The following is a 25,363-nucleotide window of genomic DNA, read 5'->3' as shown; positions in this document are numbered from 1 at the left end:
ACTGCAGTGCATCAACGCTTGAAAAAAACTATAATTATATATATAAAAACAAGAAGCCCTTTGGAATCTCGTTGCTAGGGAAATCTATCATGAACACACTAAAATCATGCAATAACAAAATACTATTCTAATATAATACAATATAATATAAATGTAAGTTGACTACATATTTTGAAATATTTTAATTTGTAATTTCATAACAAACCATGTTTTTGTCGCCTCTTGAACTCAACATTATCATTAAAATATATTTTAGCACGTTAAAATCAAACTGCATCTTTGTTTTACTTTACTTGTCAACATCCGCAAAATTGACCTATTTTTGTGGCTCCTGTTTTTGGCCTGCCTCGCTGGCGTAAACAGCCTGAAGGCGTCAAGCAGACAGACGAACCAATCAGATCGCTCGTTTCAGGCGTAGCCAATGAGAGGAGCTCTTCTTATCGCGCCCTGAAACTCTCACGGCCGCCATGATGCTTGTTTGCTTTCAGTGAGAAAGAGCAGCGGATCAGAAACAAAGGAAACGCGCACTCGTCTTTGTGAACTGGTATGAGCTTACAGGTAAAACCAACACGCTTTTGAATCATTTTCAAAAGCATCTTGTGGCGTTTAAACAACGGAGCATGTTTCCCTTCCTGTTGCTATACGTCGCGGTTCATATTGGTGTAGTTTTGTGAATGTATAATCGCAGTTAGCCAGTTAGCCAACATGCTAATTTGCTCAATCTGAATAGAGGAAATGATGGATCGATATGAATGTGATTATTTCGTTTCAACGATCTACTCGTGCGTACGTGTTTTAAAAACTAAGATAAAATTATCAATCATGCGATTTTCTGTTAAGATGTGTTGTTGATTATATAAGCAGCCTGCTGTGTCCGTAGGGAAGCTACATAAGCTAACACAAAAATCCAATTTAAATACACAAACACAATAAAACTTGTTTATGGTTTACTTTGATGTTCCATGAAATGAACACAGCACTAATGCACATCCAAGTAAACCAGTGTACATGTATGAAAGGCCTCTCTTATAATCGCTCACATTGTAGGGGTCCAATCAAACTAATTCACTTCAGCAAATGTGCGACAATGCCATTTTACAATGCCAAGCCACTCAGTTTTCTAATTAACGTTACGTGCACTTAATTGACTTGTTACGGCGTCTTGCAGCCAGGTTGCATTTATCAGCATGGATTTAACTCGCACAGCTAGCAGTCCTACCTCTGTAACGTGGCTCTGGGAAATAAACACGAGGTGGTAGTGGTGTTTTTGTTTGGGTTGCGTTGCACAGCAATGATGAAAGACCAAAAACGACTCGCAACTTGCCTGTGGGTTTACTGATTAGTTAGCGATTAACGCTGCAGTTATGTAATGGAAATATACTGGCACGGCGTGTTTATTCGGAATGCTCTCAGCTGCACCTTTTGTTTTTGGGGATTTGTAACACGAGTCGGCTTTCTGTACCACGCCTCGTTAGTTTTTCATACTCGCAATTGGTTTTAAATCCATATTCACATAAGAATCACCCCTAAAATGCCAACTCCTCGCGCATTGCCTTGCTGACGTTAGTTGCTAATTTCTGACACGACTCAGCAGCGAGCTGTCATCTTATGTCCTGTTTTTAAAATGAATGCTAACAAGCAAAAATAGCCGTTTTAATCTTGTTTTTTGAGTGCTTTTATGCAAATTTAAGCATCGGGGTGACGTTGAGTGGCGTGTGTGTCTGTTATCCACGTAATGGAAAAATCCCTTCAGCTATTGATCCTGGAATTGCTTTTGTGCGTTTCTGCTCCTTTTACACGCTAAGGCCCTTTAAAGTCATTTTTACTAATCATCTCACCTGTTCTTTACACGGTTACACCCACTCTTTCATGAACAGCCCGTGTTTGACGTTCATCCTATATGCTGTGCATTTCCCCATAACCATGCTGTGGAGTGAAAGTGATCTATGTTTTGTGTTTCAGTATTACAGGGATGCCCAAGGAAAAATATGATCCGCCTGACCCAAGGCGGATGTACACGATAATGTCCAGTGAGGAGGCGGCCAATGGAAAGAAGTCAACTTGGGCAGAGCTGGAGATTGTTGGTAAAGTTTGGGGGTTCTTTTTGGTGGGCCTGGTTTACTTTCTTCAAAAAAAGTTTTTTAAAGTGGATTTTGTTTTGGTTGTAGCTAATGTTGCATCTTTTTTGAAATCTTATATATTTAACCACCTTTTTATTGTATTTTTTTTTTTTTTTAATTTTGGCTTTAGACTTCTGGTCTCATTCACTTCCATTTATTTTTAGATGTTAAAAACGGCTTGCAGAGTTGCTTGACGTTGCAAACTGATGTTTTCTTATTCTATTATTCTGCTTTGTCTGTATAGAAATGAATACTTGTTTGTAGAGCAAGTTGTTTGACCATTCTTTGTTGTTTATTATTCCTAGTCATTTTTCTCATAGGCGACTTAATTGGAAGTTTTAAAACAATCGCAAAAATGAGCACATTGAAAAATAAGTTAAATAAATGCTGCCTTTCAAATTAATGTTTAAGATTTCTTCATTGACTGCAGGAAATGCATTTCTATTGATGAATGTATCTATAATATTGCTTGGGGCGTTTTTTTAAATGTTAAAATCAGGTATGTCAGTTTTAGGCTTGGGTCGGTATCGTGGAATTGTTATTACTTCTCTAAAATAAATTATTTTTTAATGTCTGAAAAGAAAAAAAACACCTTTTTTTCCCATTTAATGCAATTTCGTTATTTTAAGAAACATTTATAAAATTTTCTGTGTGGAGTTTACATTTTCTCCCTGCGTTCACTTGGGCATTCTCTGGTTGCTCCGATTTTCCCTCAGAGTCCAAAAATATGCGGTACAGATGAATTAGGTAGGTTAAATTGTCCATACTGTATGAGTGTGAATGAGTGTGTGTGGATGTTTCCCAGAGATGGGTTGCGGCTGGAAGGGCATCCGCTGCGTATAAACGTACTGGATAAGTTGGCGGTTCATTCCACTATGGCGACCCCGGATTAATAAAGGGACTAAGCTGAAAAGAAAATGAATGAATGAATTTATAATATTTTGTAACCGCTAACATGTCAGGCTAAATAGTGAAAATAAATCATTGACTTCTACTCTGTTCATTTGTTTCAAAAACACAGATTTCTTTACAACACATAAAAATACTTTAAAAAAAACCCTTACATATACCTTGAGAACAGAACAGATATTTTTAGTGGTATTAAAACCTTGACTTGACCAAACCTTGAAACCAGTTATCGTCCCAAGCTTATTTAGTTTCCATAAATTACCAGGATCAATCCGTTTAGTTTAATGAATAATTAATAAATTCATCATGAAATAAAATAATTGTAGGTGTCTGCTTCAGTGCCACTTTAGCTATGTTTCCATCTGCCTATTTTTCTGCGCAATTTGATATGCGCATTAAAAAATGGTTGATAGAAATGCCAAGATGCGCATAAAAATACATATGTGCAGTACTGAGTTGGAGAAACTTTTTTTTTTTTTTTTTTTTCCGATAAGAAAAAAATGAGCATAAACCACAATGGAAACACCTTTACCAAACATATTCCAGTATACACATTAAGTCATGTGATTTTGTTATAAGAGATCGTGTGGTCTTAAAAAATGTGTGTAAATGGTCAAACCAGCAGCCTGACTACATTGACTAAAACAACATTTCAGGTGTTTTACATTCTTAATCGCCTTAACCATTTCAGTATTAGTGTTATACTAATACTTACCTCCAGATTAGTCAAGAGCATTCGTGTTCCACGTCTCAAGCCTTCAAATGCCACCATGCGTTCATTGTGTTTTGGCATTTGTCTTCTGAGGTGCAAGTTCTTTATTAAATTAAAAATAAAGATTCACACAGCTTCTTTTTCCGCTGCAAATTCTGTTTTTTGCACATTTAATTTGCATCTTTGGATGGAAACATAGCCATTGTCAGCCTTAGATAATGATGTGCAAACAACACCAAAAATGTTGTCATCCACACCCAAAAGTGGTTTTACTGTGAAATAAGTAGGATTGTAAAAATAGCAGGTAACTTATAATTTAATAAAGGCATTTAATGATTGCATGTTATGACGAAAATTGTTTGTTATTAGTGCTCTGCCAGATATACATACTAGGCTTGGGCCGTGACAATTTTGATAGCGTCAAACCTCCTCCCTATTTTACCCCGGTATCCGGTGTTACCATGCATAATAAAAAACGATGTGACGTTAAGGCGCAGAAAGCGTCACCAAACTGTTGGCTTGTGCCTAAACCAAACAGAAACTGAATACCGTATATGCGACCTTAGGTTCGGGGTTACCTGTTTGTCTTGTTCGTATTAGAGATCTGCGCAGGATGCTCTCTCATTTACGCGCACACACAGGCAGCCAGAGAGAGAGACGCACATCACTACACTTTCTCTCTCATACACACAAATACAAAAAAAAACAGCATGCGTGCTCGGGAGCGATATTATTAGACCGCGTGCCCCGCTCCCTTTCAAATTACACCTGAGTGACCGACTGCTTCCGCGATTTATTCGGAAATTCATTCCTGCACCGCAAGAAATCTGGTCTGCTCCCATGGTACAGCAGCGGGAATGTAGACTTCTAGTTTGTATTTACCTTGTCTCCCTTCTCGTTCGATCGAAACTGGAAATACTGCCAAACTGCAGGTCACTAGGTGCGCAATATGCCGCCTCATCTCTCTCTCTCTCTTCTCCACACTGTCCTGTGATGATAATCAGGCATACGCATTTGTAGGCATTAAATAAATAATATTTAATACTTGTCTCCTATATAAGTGCATTGTTTTTTATGATGGTAAAACTGTATTGAAACTGACACCTTTGCTACTTTTAGATCCCGTGGTATACCGTATTACCGCCTAACTGCGTATTACACACTGGCAGTTGATGCATGTATCCATGCAAGCTAATAATTTTGGTTCATAACTTTTTTTTTTTTTTTTTTTTTTCTAAATTGCACAGGATATTATCCCAATGTAAGAAAAATCAGGAGATTAAAAAAGGCCAACATTTACTCACGAGTGCTAATGATGCAATAAGGGCTTATGCTGTTTAGTTATTAGCCAACTCCAGAAAATTGGATAAATATGTAATACTTTTTTTTACGTGTGCTCATGAGCTAAACCCTCCCGTTAAGTTGGATCATATCTTAATCCATAATTTATATCGTAATTCAGATAATGGCGATCTGATAATGTTGCTAATCACAAGCCTCCTATTCACAGTGCTTTAGAAAGCCATGCGAACACTGAACCTTCTCTAAGGGTTTTAAAGGAAGTGTCAAATAGTGCTGGAATTCCTCAGTCTAAGCAAAGTTTAACTTTTTATTCCCTAAAAATTCAATCAAGATAAACGATAGCAGTTGGAAGTCTTTGAAGAAAGGCAACTCCTAGAGGCTTTCTATAACCCGTCTGCGTGTGTTCATCCAATCAGTGATGCTTCAAATAAAGACATTAACCCAAACCTAAAGTTAAGAATCGCACTGTATGAAGCATTACATGTTGATGCATGTCATACTAGTTTATTAATATGATTTTTAACTGGGAGTCATTGACCTCCATGATAGGAAAAAAACATTGACGTGTATGGCAAATGAGGGATTTGCATTTTTTGGTCAACTGTCTCCTTAATGCTTGTCAGGTGCTTTGGCTGGTTTGTGCACTATTTTATGAGTTTGTCAACATTTTGCTCGGCACATCTTAGATTTTATGGTTGTGGGGTGTTTTTATCTGTGAATATTAAAATATTCCACCATTATGTACATTTTGTGCAAATGTTTGTTCTGACAGCAAGCACGTCTTCATCTAAATACAGTAACTTCAGTAAACACACCAGTGTGTATTTATTTATTTCTTCCCCATGCGGCCCGTGGCCCTAAATTATACATTTTACTAGATACCTGTACTTTCAAATTAAGTTTCACAGAGCAATAACTGCAGAACAACTAATGGGCTAAAATGATTAGTATTTTCAGACAAACTAGAAACACTTAATATATTTTTTGTCTATCAATTTAATTTGTACTGAGCTTGATTTTGGCCAAGTGTTTTTTATTTATTTATTTATTTTTATTTTTTATTAATTTCAAAGAAACAAAAAAGATTAATGGGTTCTAAATCTTTCTTCCCAAATGTGCCGAAGGTGGGCTTGCATTAAAAAGGGAAATACTTGAAGTACTTAATTTGAGTATTTACTTTGACCTGTACTTTATGTACTCTAATTATGAAGAATAATTGCTTTGTGACGTACTGTACATTTGCTTTGTTGTTATCAGTGTCAGTTGCGTCATCTCACTGCCATCCACAGATTACAGAAGTTTGCATAGGAGAAAGTAATAGCAGGGTGCATTATCCAATCTCTCTTAAAGGGATAGTTCACCCAAAAATAGATTTTTATTTTTTATTTACTTACCCTTTACTTTTTCCAAACCAGTTTGACTTTTTTTTTTTCCTGTGAAACTATTTTGAAAAGCTGAATCCAGTATCCATTCACTTAACTTTCTTTAAAAAAAAAACTTTCTTGTCTCTTCAAAATAATAAACTTATGGGCTTTTTATGTGAACTGAAATGTTTTCAGTTGAAAAGTACTTTAAATTCTGACATGCTGCTATTTTGTTACCATGGTTTTGCTTGCTTGAAAGTAAGAATGTAACATTTTCGGCTAAAGCTAGGACTGGGAAAATCTGGAATTGTGATTTATTTTGTTGCCTTGTTTCTAGTCCAAAAAAAAAATGTTTATATATATATAATATTGTTATTATTTATTTTTTATTATTATTTTATTATTTATTATTTTTTTCCACTTTCACAAATAGTCAATTAACTGAGATTTGTCCTTAAAACAAACTAAATCTTATAATAAATAAAGCGAAAAATATCTATTTTTTTTTAGGTCTGAAATGCAGATATGTAGACATGAAACTAAATGTAATTTAGACTTTGTTACGCCTCCAAAGGTCATAATTTCTTGTGTCCAAATGTTTTAAACTCTTGAAATGCTCTTTCACAGGTTTTAAAAACACATGCAAACAATAAATCTTCACTTTATTATGGTTAATCTTAGCAGTTACTCCTAAAAAAAACTTTACCAAAAAAGCTCTAGACTCTACATTATAAATTCTGCGATGTGATTATTGTGGATTTGCTTATTGCGATATTAATGCTAAAACTATATATTGTGCAACCCTAGCTACAGCACATCATCTTGAGTTATTTTACTTTTGATTGCATCTACATTTCCGAATGTAATGTAGTGTTTCCTCTCTTGTCTTTTTGCAGGTAAAGTGAAGAGTTTGAGTTCAGCATTATGGTCCCTCACCCACCTCACTGCTCTTTATATCAGTGATAACTCTCTTTCGCGAATCCCACCCGACATTGCCAAACTAAACAACTTGGTGTATCTGGACCTCTCGTCCAATAAGATCAGGAGCCTGCCCGCCGAGCTAGGCAACATGATAAATCTCAGGTAAGATGCTAATTGACCGTTTATTTTTACACCGTTAATTGCACGGCTTATTAAGACAATGGGAGCGCAAGTAGGATTGTGGTGTGATGTCAGGCAGATGGATGTTATGTTGGTGTGCAGATAATTCAAACCTCATATTTTGTTACATGTCGCTTAGCCTAGGGCTTTGTTAATTAGGTCCTATATTCTTCAGAGGTGATGTTAGCTTGCCTCCAGGGTCTGCACTCTGATAACACCAGCGTTCTCATATGTGGGTGACACAGTGCCTTGCTCTGAATCAATTCCATTTGTCACAGGTTGAAATATGTTACCACTTCTCTGCTAGTGTGATTACTGCTGCTCTGGATGGTTATAAATCTTGTTCTGAGAGGTGCTGAAATGCTACTGTATTAGGTACTCTTAAAAGTTGTTGGGATTGCATCCAACAGTTGAAATGAACCAGGCTACTGTAGCTTTTTGTTTAGTGTAGGGGCTCAGATGCCAAAAAGGCTGGTTGATGGTTGTTGTCTTGCATTTGGATTTTTGTGCACTACTTTCTTTAAAAAAAAAAAACACTCTGTATGCTTTTGTGCTTTCTGACTGTCACTGCTTTTTTTGTCTGTTTCACAGGGAACTGCTTTTAAATAACAACCAGTTACGAGTTCTGCCTTTTGAGCTTGGAAAACTCTTTCAGTTACAAACGTTGGGTTTGAAAGGTACTACTTCCTTTTATAACCCATAACAGTAGTTTTCAGGCCCAGATGGACTTTATTTCTCCTTTTGTGCTAATTCTAGGGGGAAGATTGAACGTTGACAGTGTGAAGTTCTTAGCTAACCATAAATTAGTTTTTCTTATGTTAAACTAGTGCATTTACTCTATGAAAATTAGTTAGTAGTAATAGTACTAATAGCATTATCAATTGGAAATTGTTACAGAAAATAAATGAATAACAGCACCTTTTAGCTGATCGCCATCATGCAACCGAAACATGCGATTGTAGTATCTTGCAGGTTTTGTAATTCTTCTGCATTTCTTTTCCATGGTCTTATTTAAACGTACTTTACAATTGCAATCATGCCTCATGCCTTTTGTGTATAACCACATTAAAAATGTGGTGCTCAAGTGTTCCTAAGCCTAAACCCCATTGCACTGGCTGTGTAACGTGCAAACGTGTTCTGTGTGAAAGACTAATTTTGACTGAGATGAGCCATCCCAAGGAAAGCTATAACTATGTCCATCTTCACCAGCCAGTTATTTGATTTTAGGATCCCATTTCCTGTTTTTTTTTTTTTTTTTTTTTTGTAATGCATCATCGACTGAAAAAAAATCCCAAAAGTATCCTAGCACTTCATTCTCCAAAATCATTATGGTGTGAACCCCCTTGAATCTTCTAAAAATCTTCATAAATTTAAGAGAAGAGTTGCTTGCTGTTGAATATGCCTTTAGGTAAGCTATTTAATTTAATGGGGTAGTTTACCCAAAATTTTAAATTGTCACTCATTCTTGATTCAAACCTTTGAGTTTCTTTTTTTCTGTTAAACAATAAGATATTTTAAAAAGGGATGGAAATGTGTAGACATGGACATTAATAGTATTAGTTTATCAAACTGTTTAAGTCGATTACTTGTTAGCCGTTTCGAAGTTATTTTGTTTAACAGAAAAATGCAACCCATAAATGTTTGAAACCATTTGTTTTTTTTTTCTATAATTATTTTTTCTATTCCTTAAATTAGATTTTTAAAATTAAACCACCTTAATATGATATTTAGTTTGATCATTACAGTAGGAAAGATATCAAAGACATCCACAGTAACCTAGATATCTAAAACTCACAGGCCAAAAAATTTGGTTCTGGTCCTTACAAATTTTTGGCTGTTTTTTTTTTTTTTTTTTTTTTTTAAATCTATTTGTTTTAACACTTATAGCTAGTGAAATGTAGATGTTTACATTGTATGTTAGCTTCATTAGATGCCATGTTCTGATTCCATAATTTTGCACGTTCCTGAGACATTTCATGCTTCATGTTTGGTGATTCTGTAGGAAACCCTCTTGCACAAGAAATCTTGAACCTCTATCAAGAGCCTGATGGGACCCGTCGGCTTCTCAACTACCTGCTGGACAATCTCGCAGGCACCAAACGCGGTGAGTCAATCATCATAAAGCTGCCCCGCTTGTGTGGTATTATCTGAAAAGCATCTATTCTTGTACACGCTCTTTTTACAGCAGATTAATTTCATGCAATCAAATGAGTCACAGCATTGTTGTCTGAACTCTCTTTTGATTAGTTCTGAATTACTGTGGGAATAATTACGATGTTCTTGCACTGCAGTGTGGCAGTCGGTCTGTTTTTGAGGTTTAATCACTGACATTTGTTTTTATTTCATTTTTATCCCCTGTAGCACCTATAGAACAACCTCCACCTCGCTCATGGATACCACTGCAGGAGCCAGACAGAACACGGCCAGCAGGTGAGCAGGTTTCACTTTAGCTCTGATTGTTACAGACTTTCGCTGCTGCATCTATTCTTTCACTTCACTTTTATACTGCTGTAACAGTTTCGAGAATTGTTTGCAAAAAATAAAGTGAATTAAAACGTAGTTTGGATTGAGGCAGTTTTACTTGATGAGGGATTGCACAGTTAATCAAATATTCCAAAATAGGAGGGAAATAAACGGAATAGAAATTTGTTAAATTAGCAGTATTAGTGTTTTATTCTTGGTGGTAGTGTTTTTCATGCTCTTCTTTTTTTATGTACTTCAAATAACTGAACTAATATCTAAATCCTTAGCCATAGTTATTGTTAACTGCTGCATCAAATTAACCACCTTCAACAACAGTCTAATATGCATGCAAGGTAAAAAAAAAACACTTTCATTGACTTATAATATGCATTTATTTTTACCTAATTATCCTAGAGACTCCCATATGATTCGTTCAGCGGTTCATCAGTTCCCAAACCCCTCCTTAGTGTGATGCTAATCTGCCCTGATTGGAGCGATAACAGTCTGTTGCAATTGGCCGACTGCATTTAGCACGAGATCCGAAATTTTTTTTTTTTTTTTTTCTCTCCAGGGACAAATGTTGGCAGGTTTGTGTGGGTGAGCCCAATGCAGGAGTGCATTAAAACAATATTAAAGAATGCATTAAAGAATATTGCTCTATTCTTAACCATAAGTAAAAACGGTGACACATTCAGTATTAATCCACACAGTGGCAAAAGCTGAAACTTTTGAAACTTGAACACCGCACGTGTATGTGGGAATGGCTGGCGGTGGCCATAGCAATGACATACGGCAGTGGAACGTAAGCTCACAAATGCATTCAAATCTGTAAACAAAGCATCATGTTTTCAATGTGGCATTAGACGCGATATGAGAATATGAAGAGTTAACCAGATACAGTACAAGCGGTTACAAGTAGCAAAACAATAAAATGCATGGTTTGCAAGCTAGAGAAAACAAGGAGGCAACCATTTTAATTGAACTTACTTACACTTGTGAAATGGAGGAAGAAACTGATCCATGAAGTTCCATACATCAATAGTCTATTCTGAATTATCCTTTAACAAACGGCAGACATCCCCCGTTGTATGTAAATTGCTTAAGCAGCTCATCAGAAAAATGACAGGAACACAGCACAAGTCTGGGGCTATAATGTTGAGGTATTTTTGCAAAAATAAATGTCAACTGCTGACTCTTGACTGTTTCACCTTTGGGTAGAGAAAATAACACAAACTTTCAATAATATCCAGCTGAGCACAGTGTCGTCGCGAAATGATTTAACCAGCGTCTGCTGCAGTGTTCTTTTTTTTTGCTTCTGTGTTTGTGGGCGGGGCTAGAAGTTTTTAATTTTCTTGGGTTTGAGCGTGCTACAATTGGGCGGGGTTTCATATCCATGTCACGCCGGCACGGCTAAAGACTAGTTATCAAGAATATTCATTTGAAGCACGATGAGTCTACTCTTTTATAGATGAATCAATAGTTTTAGATTTAAGGCTTAACTAGATATTTCACTTCACTTAGAGCTGTTACACACTACATAGTAGGTCATTTTCAAAAACCCATAATTTGGGCTTTTTAAAAGCTAATTATATTTACAAAATAATCAATCTCCACAATACTATTATATTGAACATGCTGCTTTTTAATGATTTGGCTAATTACGCAAGATGCACATGAAATGGCTGTTTATTTTTCTATTACACAATATCCTAGTTATTTTCACTTCACTTCTTGCTTGCTGTAGTCTTGCTGGCTGTAGTCTTGGGTTTTAGCTGATATGCCTTTGTAAGGCTTTAACACAACTGAATTGAACTGAATTGAAAATTGAAAAAAAGGTTTTTGAATGGAATTGTAGGAGCCAGCTTTTATTAAATCTTTTTTTTTTTTTTTTTTCTTCACACTTCAGCACTTTTCTCTGTGATGTGCTACAACGTGCTGTGTGATAAGTACGCCACGCGTCAACTCTATGGCTACTGTCCCTCATGGGCCCTCAACTGGGAATACAGGAAGAAGTCCATCATGCAGGAGATCCTCAGCTGCAGTGCAGACATCATCAGCCTACAGGTCTGTCAGCCTTTCTCATAAAGCCACAGCACTTCTGTTTCAAATAAACTCACAGCACAGTTTCATCCAGGTGGCCAATGAAATCAAATTGCTTCAAATGAATGGTGTCTTGTTGGGTGTAACAGGAAGTGGAGACGGAGCAGTACTACAACTACTTCCTGTTGGAGCTGAAGGAGCAGGGTTACGAAGGTTTCTTTAGCCCCAAGTCCCGAGCCAGGACCATGTCTGAATCTGACCGCAAACATGTGGATGGCTGTGCAGTTTTCTACAAAACAGACAAGTGAGTCTATCATAAGAACATCGCTGACTTTTAGTTTAGTGTTTCTCATTTCTATTTATCTTTTTCCTGCCATCCTTGGAGATTTGTGTAAACAGGGTTCTCACTATGCATGGGATGATAACCGGTTTCAAGGTTTACCACAGTTTTGAAAAGTCAAGATATTAAAAGCGCAAAAATATTTTGTATATATCTTCTATCTTCATTAAAGATGTATATATCTTTAGATATGTCAGCTGTTTATTTTAATTGTTTTAATTATTATGACATTTTTACTGTTCCAAGATGTAAGGTGTGTTCTAATATGTAATCTATTGTGTTAAATGGGGGGGGGGGGGGGGGGGGAAGTAGTTTTTTTTTTTGTTTGTTTTTTTTTTAACTAAGTTTAATAATAATTTTTACAGTAGTAAACAATACTGTGATATCGTGACAGTGAAATTTTTATTTGAGGTTATCATACCATCAGAAACTTATACCGGCCCATGCCTAGTTCCCACAGGTCGTGGAATATTTCTGGAACATTATTGAATTTATATGTTTATTTATTTTGTTTATTATTATGTTTTATTTATCCAATGTCAAAAGGGGGTTGCACACCAGATCTGCTGTGTTGTGCCACACAGTAACATGCATTTAACAATTCTACACATGGATTACCATCAGGGTATGCGCATCGGCGCTGCAAGCCGGTGGCTGTCTGTGGTACTCATCCACAACTCGGGACACTTCATATTTCTGCCGCACCAAAGAGCACCATCTGAATAGTTTCATATTGAATAACATTAGAATTTGTGCGTCTGGTGTGCAATACTTACAACTGTCATGTGCATGCTGTGTCTCGGTGCATCCGGTGTGCGACCTGCTTAAGTTATTGATTATAAGGAATTTTTGTTGCATTAAACTGCGTAAATGTAATTTTCTTAAACTTTTTTTTTTTTTTTTTATGTGTTGTACTGTTTCCTCCTATTTCCTAATAATTTCACGCTCATCAACTTAACCCTTGTCAAATGCAGTCACAAGACTATGCCTGTTAACAAAGGCTAACACTGCAGAAAGTAGATTCCAGAACTTTGGCTTCAAAATTGCCACTTTAAAAATTTATTACAGAAAATCTAAATGTAAATATTGTAAAACAACTGCAAAATCAAGCTACTAGATATGGATGAGAGCACTTCACAGCCACACAAACAGGTAGTACTTCAGATACTGAGCAAATTTAAAATCTGTGGTAAATTTTGTTCTGCTGTAGTGTTTTTATGCAACAAGACATTCAAGCTAAACAATTTAATGTTGTTATGACATCTATTAATTTAATGATATTCGAATAAGCACAACAGCAGCCTGTTTTTCTGTTAGTTTGATGTCATGGTAATTCAGCTATGTCATTATAATTTGGCTTCAAGTAGGAACCCTGACTATGGAAATAACTTGCAATTCAACTGCAAGCAATCTGAGGAGTGTTAAGCTGGGTTCAGTGAGGTGCCTTTCTTTTGTCTTCACAGTTCGCAGTTCCTCAAATTCAAGACAAGTTCTGCAGCAGTATTATTGATGTGTTGCACATTACTTCACTGTACTCCAAAATGAAATTCTGGAGAGCAAAACCTAGTGAACTCTGAAGAAGCTTTGCACACATGCTTGTAATACTAAAGTCACTTTAAAATACCAAGTAGGGCTGCACAATATTGGAAAACTGATTGCAATATTTTTTATTTACTTTTTTTTGTATAATTTTTTTTATTGCGATTTTTATAATAAATGCATGACTTGAATGGCTTGTAAAAGATTTTATATAAGTTTATATAAGTTTATTTATATAGCACATTTCATACACAGTGGCAATTCAAAGTGCTTAACATAAACGGGACTAAAGACAAGTTTAAGAAAATATTAAAATGTGTAAGTGGTTATAAAAAAATGAAAACGAAAAGACAATGCGATCTGTCGGATGTAGCAAAGTGCTCATTCAGTAAAGACACAGCTAAACGCATGCGTTCAGTCTTTATTTGAATCTGCCTAATGTTGGAGCACATCTAATTCGAAGGTTAAAATATGAAATGACTCCACTATTTTTGTCTGGTCAACTAATCTCAACTACATTGCAGATCACTGCGATGTGACTATTGCGGACTCGCACATTGCGTTATTGATGCTGAAATTATATAATGTCCTAATACCAAGTGTTACATTTACTTTCATGACTTTATAAAAAAGCACAAACTGTAATGTACCTCTCACTCAGTTTGCACTGTGTATATGGATTGTTTATAGTGTGACCTTATTTGATGGGATTTGTTTCAATTCTTCGATAGCAATGTTTTCCAATACTGCAATGCCACCCATAATTTGAATTCCTATGGAAAAGGTGGATGGGGATTTAACAGCCACAACATTAGGATGTAGAAAACCTGCAGAGAATGACTTGATGAACAGCAGTTGTATTACTATTATGTTTGCACATGCTGTCCTGAGCTCTGTGTTTGTATGTTCCACAGATTCAGTCTGGTGCAGAAGCACACAGTAGAGTTTAACCAGCTGGCCATGGCCAACTCTGAGGGTTCGGAGGCTATGTTGAACAGAGTGATGACCAAGGACAACATCGGGGTGGCTGTACTACTAGAGCTGCGGAAAGAGATGATGGAGCTGTCCGGTCTGTTTTCCTTCTCTCTTTTCCTTTCTCTACAGTTACACTTTAGGAAGTTGTTGCCATTGTCACATTTCCATTGTGACTTCACACTATAACTGTGGGTTTTTTTTTGTTTGTTTTGTTTTTTAATATAAATTGCTATTATAGTATTGTAAAGTGTGTGAGTTTGAGGTATACTGCTGTTTGGAAAAGTCAAGGTTTTAAACTCGCCAGAATTTCCTACGGTATATGTAAATCGTGTTTTTTTTTTTTTTTTTTTAACCCAGACATTTTAAAAATAGATCAGTCATCACAATACCGTGATATTTTTATCCAAGGTTAACATACCATCAGATTCATATACTGGCCCATGCCTAGTGTAAGCTGATGTTAAAGAGCAGGGGTCTCCTACTTTTCGTTAACACTTGGCATGATTTCAGGTAGCTCGCCATGGCTAATATTTCATTCAGGCAGGTAAATAAAACAGACCGTCTTCCCACTTCCTCCAATACATATTAAGTTTAAATATCACATCAGTGCTAAATTGTAGAACTAGATACTTTTTTATTTTTAAATTGAGAAAAGAGCAGATATGATTTCAACAACAAACTATTTATTTCAGGTTGGCAACACTCTCTTCAATTTAGTTTAAGCATTTACTCCAAAGAAATGGGAAACTATGTAGATGTAACAAATTAGGAATAAAAATTATTACATTATAAAAACTGAACTTTCCCCATTTATTAGTTTGGGTTTCAATGTTTTGGCAATGTAAAGAACCCAAAAAATTTTAATACTAAGCTATCACTGTTCAAAGTCTAAACATTTATTTATTTTCTCTTCTACATAGCTGGAAAGCCTCTGCATGGCATGGAGAAACAGCTCCTCCTGGTGGCCAACGCTCACATGCACTGGGACCCAGAGTACTCGGACGTGAAGCTCGTCCAAACCATGATGTTCCTGTCGGAAGTGAAGAACATTGTGGATAAAGCCACTCGCAGTCTAAAGCTCTCCTCAGTTTCTGGAGAAACCAATGCCATTCCTCTTGTCCTGTGCGCTGACCTCAACTCTCTGCCTGACTCAGGTGTGTATGCCTCCTAATGAATTGATTTATTTTTATATTTAATTCTTGCTTGATTCCTGAGGAGACTTTCTTGTGCTCGTAGGTGTTGTGGAGTACCTGAGCACAGGTGGAGTGGACGGCGCACACAAGGACTTTAAAGAGTTGCGCTATATTGACAGCTTGACCAACTTCAACTGCAATGGCAAGAATGGCACCTCCAGCACCAGGATCACACACGGCTTCAAACTGAAGAGTGCTTACGAGAACGGCCTGATGCCTTACACCAACTACACCTTTGACTTTAAGGTTTGACTTTTTTTTTTCATACAATACTTCTGTCATTCACTTCAGTAGCACTTTATATAAAGCGTTTATTTTGTTATCCAAGGGCGTAGATTCACTCTAACCATTGGTGGGGACATGCATCCCTAGAGTGCATGCATTAAACCTCACAAATTCTGTTATGCGCTTTTTAAAAACATGCTTAACCAGTTAAACTCTGCGTACCCGGTACCGGGAACAAAATGACGTCATCGGGAGAATAATTATAGATTTAAGAGGTCTTTCTGCATCAATAACACCATATGACCTGCTGGGTGAAAGTTAAAGCTGGAATTATACTCGCACCTGGCACCGCATCGCGCACCTCCACTGACTGCGCGCGCACCTCGCGAAACGACCGAGGCTTTTATACTCGCTTTTCTATACTTCTTTAAAACGACAGGGGGCGGTCAGAAGAAACCCACCGTAAAGTCAGACGGATAAACGGAGAGATGGAAAGTTTCCGGAACTACATCATATCATAATATAGTTTAATATTTTTAAACTATTGATTTTGATTTGTTTTTATACATTATTTTAATGATTAAGTATTTTTATAACAATTCAAGATATATATATTTTTTTTCAAATCACTTGCTTTTGTTTATTTTTCGGCAAAGTTTATTATAATATTAATCACAAGAGAACATGAGTTGCTTTACAAATATATTTTTATTATGGCAAGAATAGAAGCAAAAAAAATATATATATATATTTTTTTTAGAAAAGATTCTTTTTCAGATTTAGCCCCCTCCACAAATATATAAATCAGTGTTACCGGTGGAAAAACATAATCTGTATTTGTAATTAATGACAACAGAACATGAGTTACTCTAAAAATATCTGTTTTATTATCGCAAAAAAAGCACACTTACTAAAAATATAGAATTTTATTTAATTTTTTTAGATTTAGCCCGCTCCACAATTCACACTTTATTGTCTGGCTAGTTTCTGTCCTCTTCTTATGCTAAAAAGGCAATGATGGTCCAACATTACAGATCATTATCACCAATAAAGCCCAGAGAAACAGGGCATCAGTATATTGTAAACCGGTTGGTTTAAATATTCCTGCCCAGTTATAAAAGAAATACTTCTGTGACTTCATTAGTTTTGTAACTATTAAACCATTTTAAATTCAAAATTAAACAAAATACATCAGTGTTAAACCTATAAATGGTGGAAAAACATTCTGTGATTGTGTACCTGGTCTCCACTTTTGCCATGGTCTCTTTTGTTTTTAATAAACTTATTCTTCAGGTTTTTCCAAACCTTTTAACAAAAACGTTCTCCTTTCCCACGGCTGTTGCTATTTCTAGGCAGGAATTATTGATCTTTAGGTTATCTCTCTGATCATGGGTTATTAGATGTGTGTACAGTCGTACTGTTTCAGACAAGATCTCTTCAAAGTGTATCATATTCCACTTAAATCAGTTGCGGCGCTGCGCGCACTGTTCGCTCGAGTCTCAAAAAATGCCCGACGCACCGCCAACAGAAATCATGCCGCGCGCACCCAAAGTGAACCTCCGCAAAATCCGCGATGACGTCACATTCGCCGTGCACGCTCAAGCGAACAAGCGGACTTGTCAAGTATAAACCAGGCTTTAGAATGTCTATTTTCAACTGATACACATCACTTTGATATTTGTTGTACTGTAACAAAGTTATTTACACTTAATTTACACTCTGTATAATATCTCGACCCCCCCCCCCCCTCCCCGATTTTGTACGTTGTTCAGTATGCATATTTTTCACATCGCTAATATTAGACACACATTGGAAAGTAATATATCAAATTAAAGCTCTTATTCTCTATAATAAGGATATATTGTTATTTTTATTGATTTACAATCACATATCCAACAGTCTTCGAATGAATCATAAAGTATAAACTCGTTAATTGTAAACATACAAGCGAAATTATTGATCATTTGCTCCGTGAGCTGCCGGAGCTAGCACAGATAGCCAAACAAGCTATATCATCTTTTACCTTAGGTTGTCCTCTGCAAAATGAGTCAATTTTCTGCGTTTTCTGAGGAAGTGTGCATCAGTAAACCCCTGCTGTGTCTTGTAAGTGCCAAACGCAACAAATTAGGGTCATGATATTCCAAAATTCTGGAAAATATGATGGCTTCGACCTATCCAGATGGAATACATATCACTGTAAAGGTGAGATTCTCAGCTTTACGCTGATGTATCGCGAGCCTTGATCAGCCAATCAGTGACTGAGATATTGCATGAAAACAGGAAGAGGGGTGTCCAAAACAGAATGTGTAAAAGTCACAGATCAGAAGCAAAAAAGCTGTGATTTCCCACCCTTCGGTTGAACTAACATAATTATTGCATACTACATGCTAAAAACAAAATTCTTTTTTTTTGTGTCTCCTGACAAATGTTGGTAACAATCAAAACAATCTGCAGTTTGATGGAGCATACAGGGCCTGAGTTATACACTTTCTAAATCGGGCTTTAGAACAAAAAAAAAACTAAAAGCAGTTTGTGTTGAGGTGGTTCATCATAGTACAGACAACACATATAATATATTTATCACTTTCAGCAGTTATTTTTGTAATTTTAAAGGGTTTTCTGTAAAATGACTTTGAAATATTGCATTTATTATACTGTATGAGGCTATGGGGAGACTTAAATAGGTAGGAAGAAAAAAAAAAGGCATTTTTCCTCCTTGCAGTTGGAATGGAATTATTCTGACATAAATTATTATAAAGAAAAAATTCCTGTGAAAGTGAAAGACTGAAGTAGTGAACCGATGCTGTGACACGTTATTGATTCAAAAGACTGAAGAGTCGTTAGATGCGGACAATATAAATTAAATATCACTAACAACTATAGTGAGATGCGATCCAGCGGTACATCCTTGATAAACTGTCCGAGTCCGACATGCACCGCTCTGGAGCTCCGACAACCCTGGAGCTCCGACAACCAGGGCATGGCAGTGTGTTTGGCTGTGTGTATGTGGTCACGTGATGTGCTTTTTTTAGCGATTGGAGGGCTGTTCAGAGATGCTAGGTAAAACACTGTGTGGATATGGATTATTTTCGTTCTAAAATGCAATTTTAATACGAAGATGTATTAGTGTAAACTGTGTGCACTTTTCCGCTGTGTGTTTGGCTCCTAATCAATATAGAGTAAAAAGTCCAGAGCTTATCATTCTTATTGACATGCATGTTATCACGATATTATAAATCGGTTATTGGCCCTGACTTAATTCTTATGCGTGTTTTGAACTGTTTCTTCTCTTCAACTATAATCATAGCTTGATAGTGCGAACCTTGTTTGGTACTCTGTTTAAAATAATAAAAACAAAGAAGTAAACATGTGAATGTCAAGCCTTGGTGCTTTTACAAATACATTTTTGTCTCTCATTTAACACACTTAAATGCTTGTGTTTTGCTTGCTTGAAGTTTGTGTTATAAAAGTCAAAGCTAGGGATGCTCAAAGTAATCTATTAACTGTTAACCGAAAGGATGCGTTTGCAACTGATTAATGGTATCAGTTAAACGATTAATTATTATTTAATATATTTTTAGTATGGCTGCATAAGGGGCTGGTCGAATGTGTTTTTTTTTTTTTTTTTTGCGTTAAGAAGGGCATCTTTTGAATGGTTTACTAAAGGCCGCAAGAGTTTTGCACGTGGCTCAACCCAGAGCGGCAGTGTGTGTGATGTCAAGACAACTACAGAACTTTTTAAAGAGCATGGTTCCCGCTACATTCATTCTTCCATGGCGGGGCGCGACACCAAAATGCATCCCTTCACAGCTACAGTACAGCTTCCTATTCAAAACATTTAGTTGTTGTTTTTAATAGCGGGTTACAATCGCACCAAAACTTATTAAAAGGTAAGTGAATTATAACAGTGCAAACTTTTCTGTATTTGTGATGTGCGCTATTTGTTAAACACTTTGAGGTTGCGTGCTGACAGACTGACTGACAGGTGCCTGATGCGTGAAGCCAGCAAACACAACGTAGCTTTCAGTTGGGATGAACATCGTTTCCATAATTTTAATTTATTTATAGATAAAGGTCTGTAGTTCTGCATACAGTGACTTTGGCCCAATCCCAATTCTACCCCTTAGCCCTTCCCCTTACCCCTACCCCTCGTTTTGCATGTGCCCGTGAAGGGTTAGTGGTGTCCCAAGTCTCTTTAGCTTGAAGGCGTAGGGCTAAGGGCAAGGGGTATACACCCCTTCAAACGAAGATTTTTCAGGACAACACTTAAAACCATGGGAGGAAAAAAAATTCCCAAAATACCCCAGCAACAGCTACATGAGGAAGGAGATCCACAAATTAGTATTTTTTGTCATTATTATGAATTTTTATAACAAAAAAAATAATACTTTAATATATTTACAACCGCGTTCGTGTTTTACCGTCATGCTTTTTTAAAAAAAGAAAACGCTTAAAAACCGCTAAATTCCGCGATCTATTCGCGATCTATCCGCGATCTATAATCCCTAATAATAACTCCTGTACAGCAGTCCCACAACATTCTGACACTCTGACACTGGAATACCCTATCAGAAAAGTCTAGTGGCTGTCTATGAGCTTTGTACAGTGTCTGCTATAATGTTAATGCTATTTTTGTGTTTACATTGAGTATGGGCACTGTGTTAAATGCACAGTATTACGATCTTAATGCCTCATTAGATCATTATGATAACATAATATATGCCTTCAGTGATTTCCTGAAGATAAATACCCCAAAATAACACAACTGGAAGCACTCCAGCAGTCGTGATCATCTGATCTCATATGAAGCAAGAAATTGCAAGGACATATGATGACGTGTGCAGGTGCTGTAGTGCTGTCCCAATTCTTAGGGGTAAGTTTTGAAGCCCTTCCCCTTAACCCTCGGTTGCAAGGGCCAATGGGGAAGAGGTAGGGGTACAAAAATAGAATTGAGAATGGGCCTTTTTCTTGCTGGAGTTTATAGCCGTTTCACTTTACTTCAGGACGCATTAATGCCGCTCCAAGTTTATTGGAGACATTCAGAAATATTCCTAAAAAATCTAATAAATGTTGTAGACATACGCGCTAAATCGCATTTCAGCAGTCTTTATTTTAGAGTGCACAAAAAGATCAGCGCTTGACCATCGTAAGTAATATTTGAGGGATGTGAAAGAGGTTTTATGCACAAGCAGAGGAAATCAGCGCGCTTTTTTCCTTTTCAACATAAAAGGTGTTTTTAGAAAGGGAAAAAAAAAAACAACAAAACTGTTTACAAAAAGTCAACATATGTCCGAGTTGTCATTGTCTTTTCAATATTTTCATAACGCAGCACGCGCACTTGAACCAAGAGGAAACCTTATCAAGACACAATCTTTAAAATAATGATTTCTATTAAAAATGTAAAAAGGTTTTGTAATTTATAATAATAGCAGCAGGGCATTAAATAAATGTATATTTTCCATGGAGCGAGCAATTTGAGGAAGTCTGTTATTTTTATTTGACGTAAGAAAAAAAAAAATATGATTGAAAAAAAAACAGCCTATGCTGGTACTTAAAAAGGAATCAGTCAGTGTTTTCGTTTTTTAATCTAAATTATTTAAATGCAAAATTAGGGCAGGCCTGTTTATTTTATTCATTTTCTTTATTCTGGTTTTCTATGCTATTGGAAACATGGCAGGTGCGTGAAGATGTTCTGTTATTAATATGTTTGCCTGTTAAAATAAATCAGTATTTTAAATTGCAATATTTAATGTGTCAGACACAAAATAGACATGTCAGTTTAAAAAAAAAAGTGTAATAATAATTTAATATTAATCTGACCAGTTAACTGTTAATATCCGATTAACGAGCCGCGGTTTTCGGTTAGCAAAATTAACCGAAATGAGCATCCCTAGTCACAGCATATTTCAGATATAAGGATTTATTTGTTAGAAAATACAGTATGCTTGTTAGAAGTAGCATGTTTTATCTTGAAATGTCAAACCACCCATGGCTCGGTTGTAATAAACGTTTGTTTTCTTTCTCTTCTTCAGGGCATCATTGACTACATCTTCTACTCTCAACCTTTGCTTAACGTGCTGGGTGTACTGGGTCCCCTGGAACACCACTGGCTCCTCGAGAACAATGTCACTGGCTGCCCTCATCCCCACATCCCCTCCGATCACTTCTCCCTGTTTGCACAACTGGAGCTGCTCCTGCCCTTCCCGCCTGCTGTCAACGGCATCCATCTGCCTGGCCGCAGGTAGTTCTCCGAGCCAGCAGGGGGAGCTCCGGCCCCCAAACTCCTTTACTCTCACAGAAGGAGGGCTGTTGTGTGCAAATCTGAATCCCTAAGGGGAGACGATGGGGTATGGCAAACTTTTATTCCCACGGATTTTAACTCGGACACTTATTTCAGTCTTATCTATACCACCTCCCACCCACTTTTCTTTTGTTTCGGTTACTGTTTATTGTTTTCCTTTCTCCGTTTCTGGGCACAATTAGCATTGTACTTTTTTAAAACTCCTAAGGGGCCCTGAGTGATCATGTAAGTTTTACCTTGCGATAGATAATAAAAAAAAAAGCTTTTTATATATAAATATATGAATAACTCAATGGCAATATCTTTGAAACACATGCAGGGAGTCCAGATCAGTTATCATGAAATGCATAATTTGGATCATGCAACTACGAGGCCAGTTTAGAGCAAGCAGCTGAATTTGATGACAAAAGAAAAACAGTTTCACCAGCTTAGGTCAGATAGTACGGTTTCCAAGAGCAACCCTTTAAAAAAAAGGGCTTTTAATGTGTAAAGAGAGCTGGCCGAACTCACATTTGCACTCTGCGGTGCTGAGGCCTCCACGGATCCTAAAACGGCCCACCGACACCACCTACTTGGGCCTGGTCTATAGTCCATTGGATGCCAGTACCTTTTTATATTCATACTTTTAAGAAAGCAGCATTTCAAGAGCCAAAATGGCCGACTTAGCAAGTTGTCTTGCTTCATGTGCCATAGATCACCTGCTAATCTGGTGCATACAACAGTTTCAGTAAAGGGAAAGTCATCGGGAAGGGTCAGCTGTGTTTTAGTGAATGACCGTAGCCTTTCCATTTTCTTTGGAGATCACATTAAGATGCAGAGAATAGGGCAAAGACAAGCACATCCCAGTCATAGGTGGATAAACAAAAACCCTCGATGCGACCAGTAGACGCCTCGCCCAGCCAAGTCTCCAGTTCACTCCTTTCTTTTCATTTTTTTTTTGTTTTTTTGTTTTTGTGTAAATGTTTAGTTTCCTTTTCTCTACATGATTGTATACAAGCAACACAAGTCCTACTGCATTCTTTTTGTTTCCTTTTGTTTTGTACTTACACTTTTAAATTTGGATGAAAAAAAAATAATAATAATGATTGTATTGTAAATGAAAGCGAAATTTCTATCAGTTTTAGATGTTCATCCGGATGAACATACAAAAAGACCAGCGCGTGTAAATTAATTATTTTCAGGTTTCTGCTGTGTAAAGTTGCACTTGTCCAGGTTTCCCAGTTTTTACCCAGTGTACCAGTTCTGTTTTTGTTTGAGTTTTTGGAACGTATAGCTCCACCAAGGCAGATTTCTGGTGACGTTGTCCTGTTACCCGCTTTGATATTAAAGTACACATGACATTGTGCCTCACTGATTCATTTCTCTAAGCGCACTGCCAGTGCTATCGGTGAACACCTGAACAGCCTACAATATCCTCATTTCTGTTTGTTGGGTTCTTTCTGTGTTGGATAGCGAACATCTTTATTCCGCTGATCTTTTTTTTTGGTTGTCTACAAAGTCAAGTAAAGTGAGTGTTTCTGCTGTGCCGATCCGCGCTCTTCTATTTTATCCCCAGTATCGTTTGAATTCTGTATTTACTGCCACTTCCTCCCTCTCGACTCAGGCGATTCATTTCAATTTCTATTTTGCTTGTTCCCTTCCTGCTAGATCACGGTTATCTCCTCGTGTCGTGCCATCCAATGCCACAAGGCCAAGTGTAAAGCTCCATTTACTACTGTAAAGCCTGTTCTCTGACCTGATGAAGGTGATTTTATTTTGTCTGTTTTCTGCTCTAAACGCAAGGCCGGCGTTCCTGTAGCGTGGTCTGATTTTTAACTTTAGCGTCATGCTCGTAAAGCCTATTTGTTTTTCGTTTTCTCCTTCCCTTTTGCATTTGTCATGTTTTAAAAATCGAACGGATTGACAAGCACTTATTGTAGATCACTGGTGCAGCTACTCTTTGCTTCTTTTTTTAAATGATAACATGCTTTTGCCATGAAGCAGAGGTCAATTTTAAGGACTTTTATCAAGCAAGAGTAAATAGATGAAATGAGGGAGGACCATCTTCTAGTTCCCCTTTTTTTGGTGTCCCATGTTTTATTCCTCACATTTGTTTTGTTTTCCTTCTGGTTCTTAAACTGAAAGCGACTTGTCTGGTTCTATTGGATTGCTGATGGTGTTGTAGTAAAAAAAGATTTTTTGTAAAGTGTGAATAATGTATCACGTTTCCTTTCTTTGACATGAATTGTGTTGATGTGTGTATTATATCTAATAGTTTTTTTGTTTGTTTGTTTTTTTTTCATCTTGCTTTTGTTTTGTAATACTCAAAACCAAATTTTTTGTAAAAATGTTGGCACACTGAATTATAGATTTATATTGTTGCTAACCTTCACTTCGAGATACTTTTGAGAAAAGAAAAACTACGTTAATGAAATTGTAGTCACAGATAAATAAAGAGCTGTCATTTTGTCACCAAACAGTTTCAACTTTGACCCTGAGCTTTATGTGGCATTTCACCTGGTTTCAGAGCCGGTAGTTTAAAGCATATGAATGTTTTGGGTTGAGAAGCATAGCAGACCTTCCCTTTTCTTTTATAAATTCCTCCTTTCATAGGTGTTTTCTCGCTATCGCTCTCCAGAAGATAGTATAAGGCTAAAGGAACTTTCCACCTTCTTCTGAAAATGGTCTCATTTTACAGCTCCCCTAGAGTTAAACTGTTCAATTTTACGATTTTTGAACCCATTCAGCAGTGTCTGGAGGGAGTGCTTTTAGCTTAGCAAAAATCATTGAATTGGATTAG

At 36.8% G+C, this 25,363-nt stretch overlaps 1 protein-coding gene across 7 annotated transcripts; it reads left to right on the top strand.

The window, feature by feature from the left end:
• The first annotated feature begins 464 nt into the window (after positions 1-464).
• cnot6a (CCR4-NOT transcription complex, subunit 6a) lies at positions 465-25,040 on the top strand. Of its 7 annotated transcripts, none has more exons than XM_087299210.1 (12): positions 465-544; positions 1,963-2,084; positions 7,304-7,490; positions 8,100-8,185; positions 9,511-9,612; positions 9,870-9,938; positions 11,878-12,035; positions 12,161-12,315; positions 14,805-14,959; positions 15,786-16,019; positions 16,102-16,304; positions 22,316-25,040. In XM_087299210.1, the coding sequence occupies exons 2-12, from the start codon at positions 1,973-1,975 to the stop codon at positions 22,526-22,528; spliced, it is 1,674 nt and encodes a 557-aa protein (XP_087155336.1). In that variant the 5' UTR covers positions 465-544; positions 1,963-1,972; the 3' UTR covers positions 22,529-25,040.
• The last annotated feature ends 323 nt before the right edge of the window (positions 25,041-25,363 follow it).

Source organism: Danio rerio, chromosome 21 (genome assembly GCF_052040795.2).
Source record: "Danio rerio strain M-AB ecotype USA chromosome 21, GRCz13ab, whole genome shotgun sequence".
NCBI classification, from domain to species: Eukaryota; Metazoa; Chordata; class Actinopteri; order Cypriniformes; family Danionidae; genus Danio; species Danio rerio.
This window is presented reverse-complemented; position numbering and strand designations above follow the sequence as displayed.

What these genes read in the sequence shown, in the direction of transcription:
- cnot6a (XM_087299209.1), top strand. Translation starts at nt 1,292, where the DNA reads ATGATGAAAGACCAAAAACGACTCGCAACTTGCCT. An exon ending in TCTCGCAGGCACCAAACGCG is followed by an intron (nt 9,613 to 9,869) that starts GTGAGTCAATCA and finishes TATCCCCTGTAG; the next exon opens with CACCTATAGAACAACCTCCA. An exon ending in AGACAGAACACGGCCAGCAG is followed by an intron (nt 9,939 to 11,877) that starts GTGAGCAGGTTT and finishes TTCACACTTCAG; the next exon opens with CACTTTTCTCTGTGATGTGC.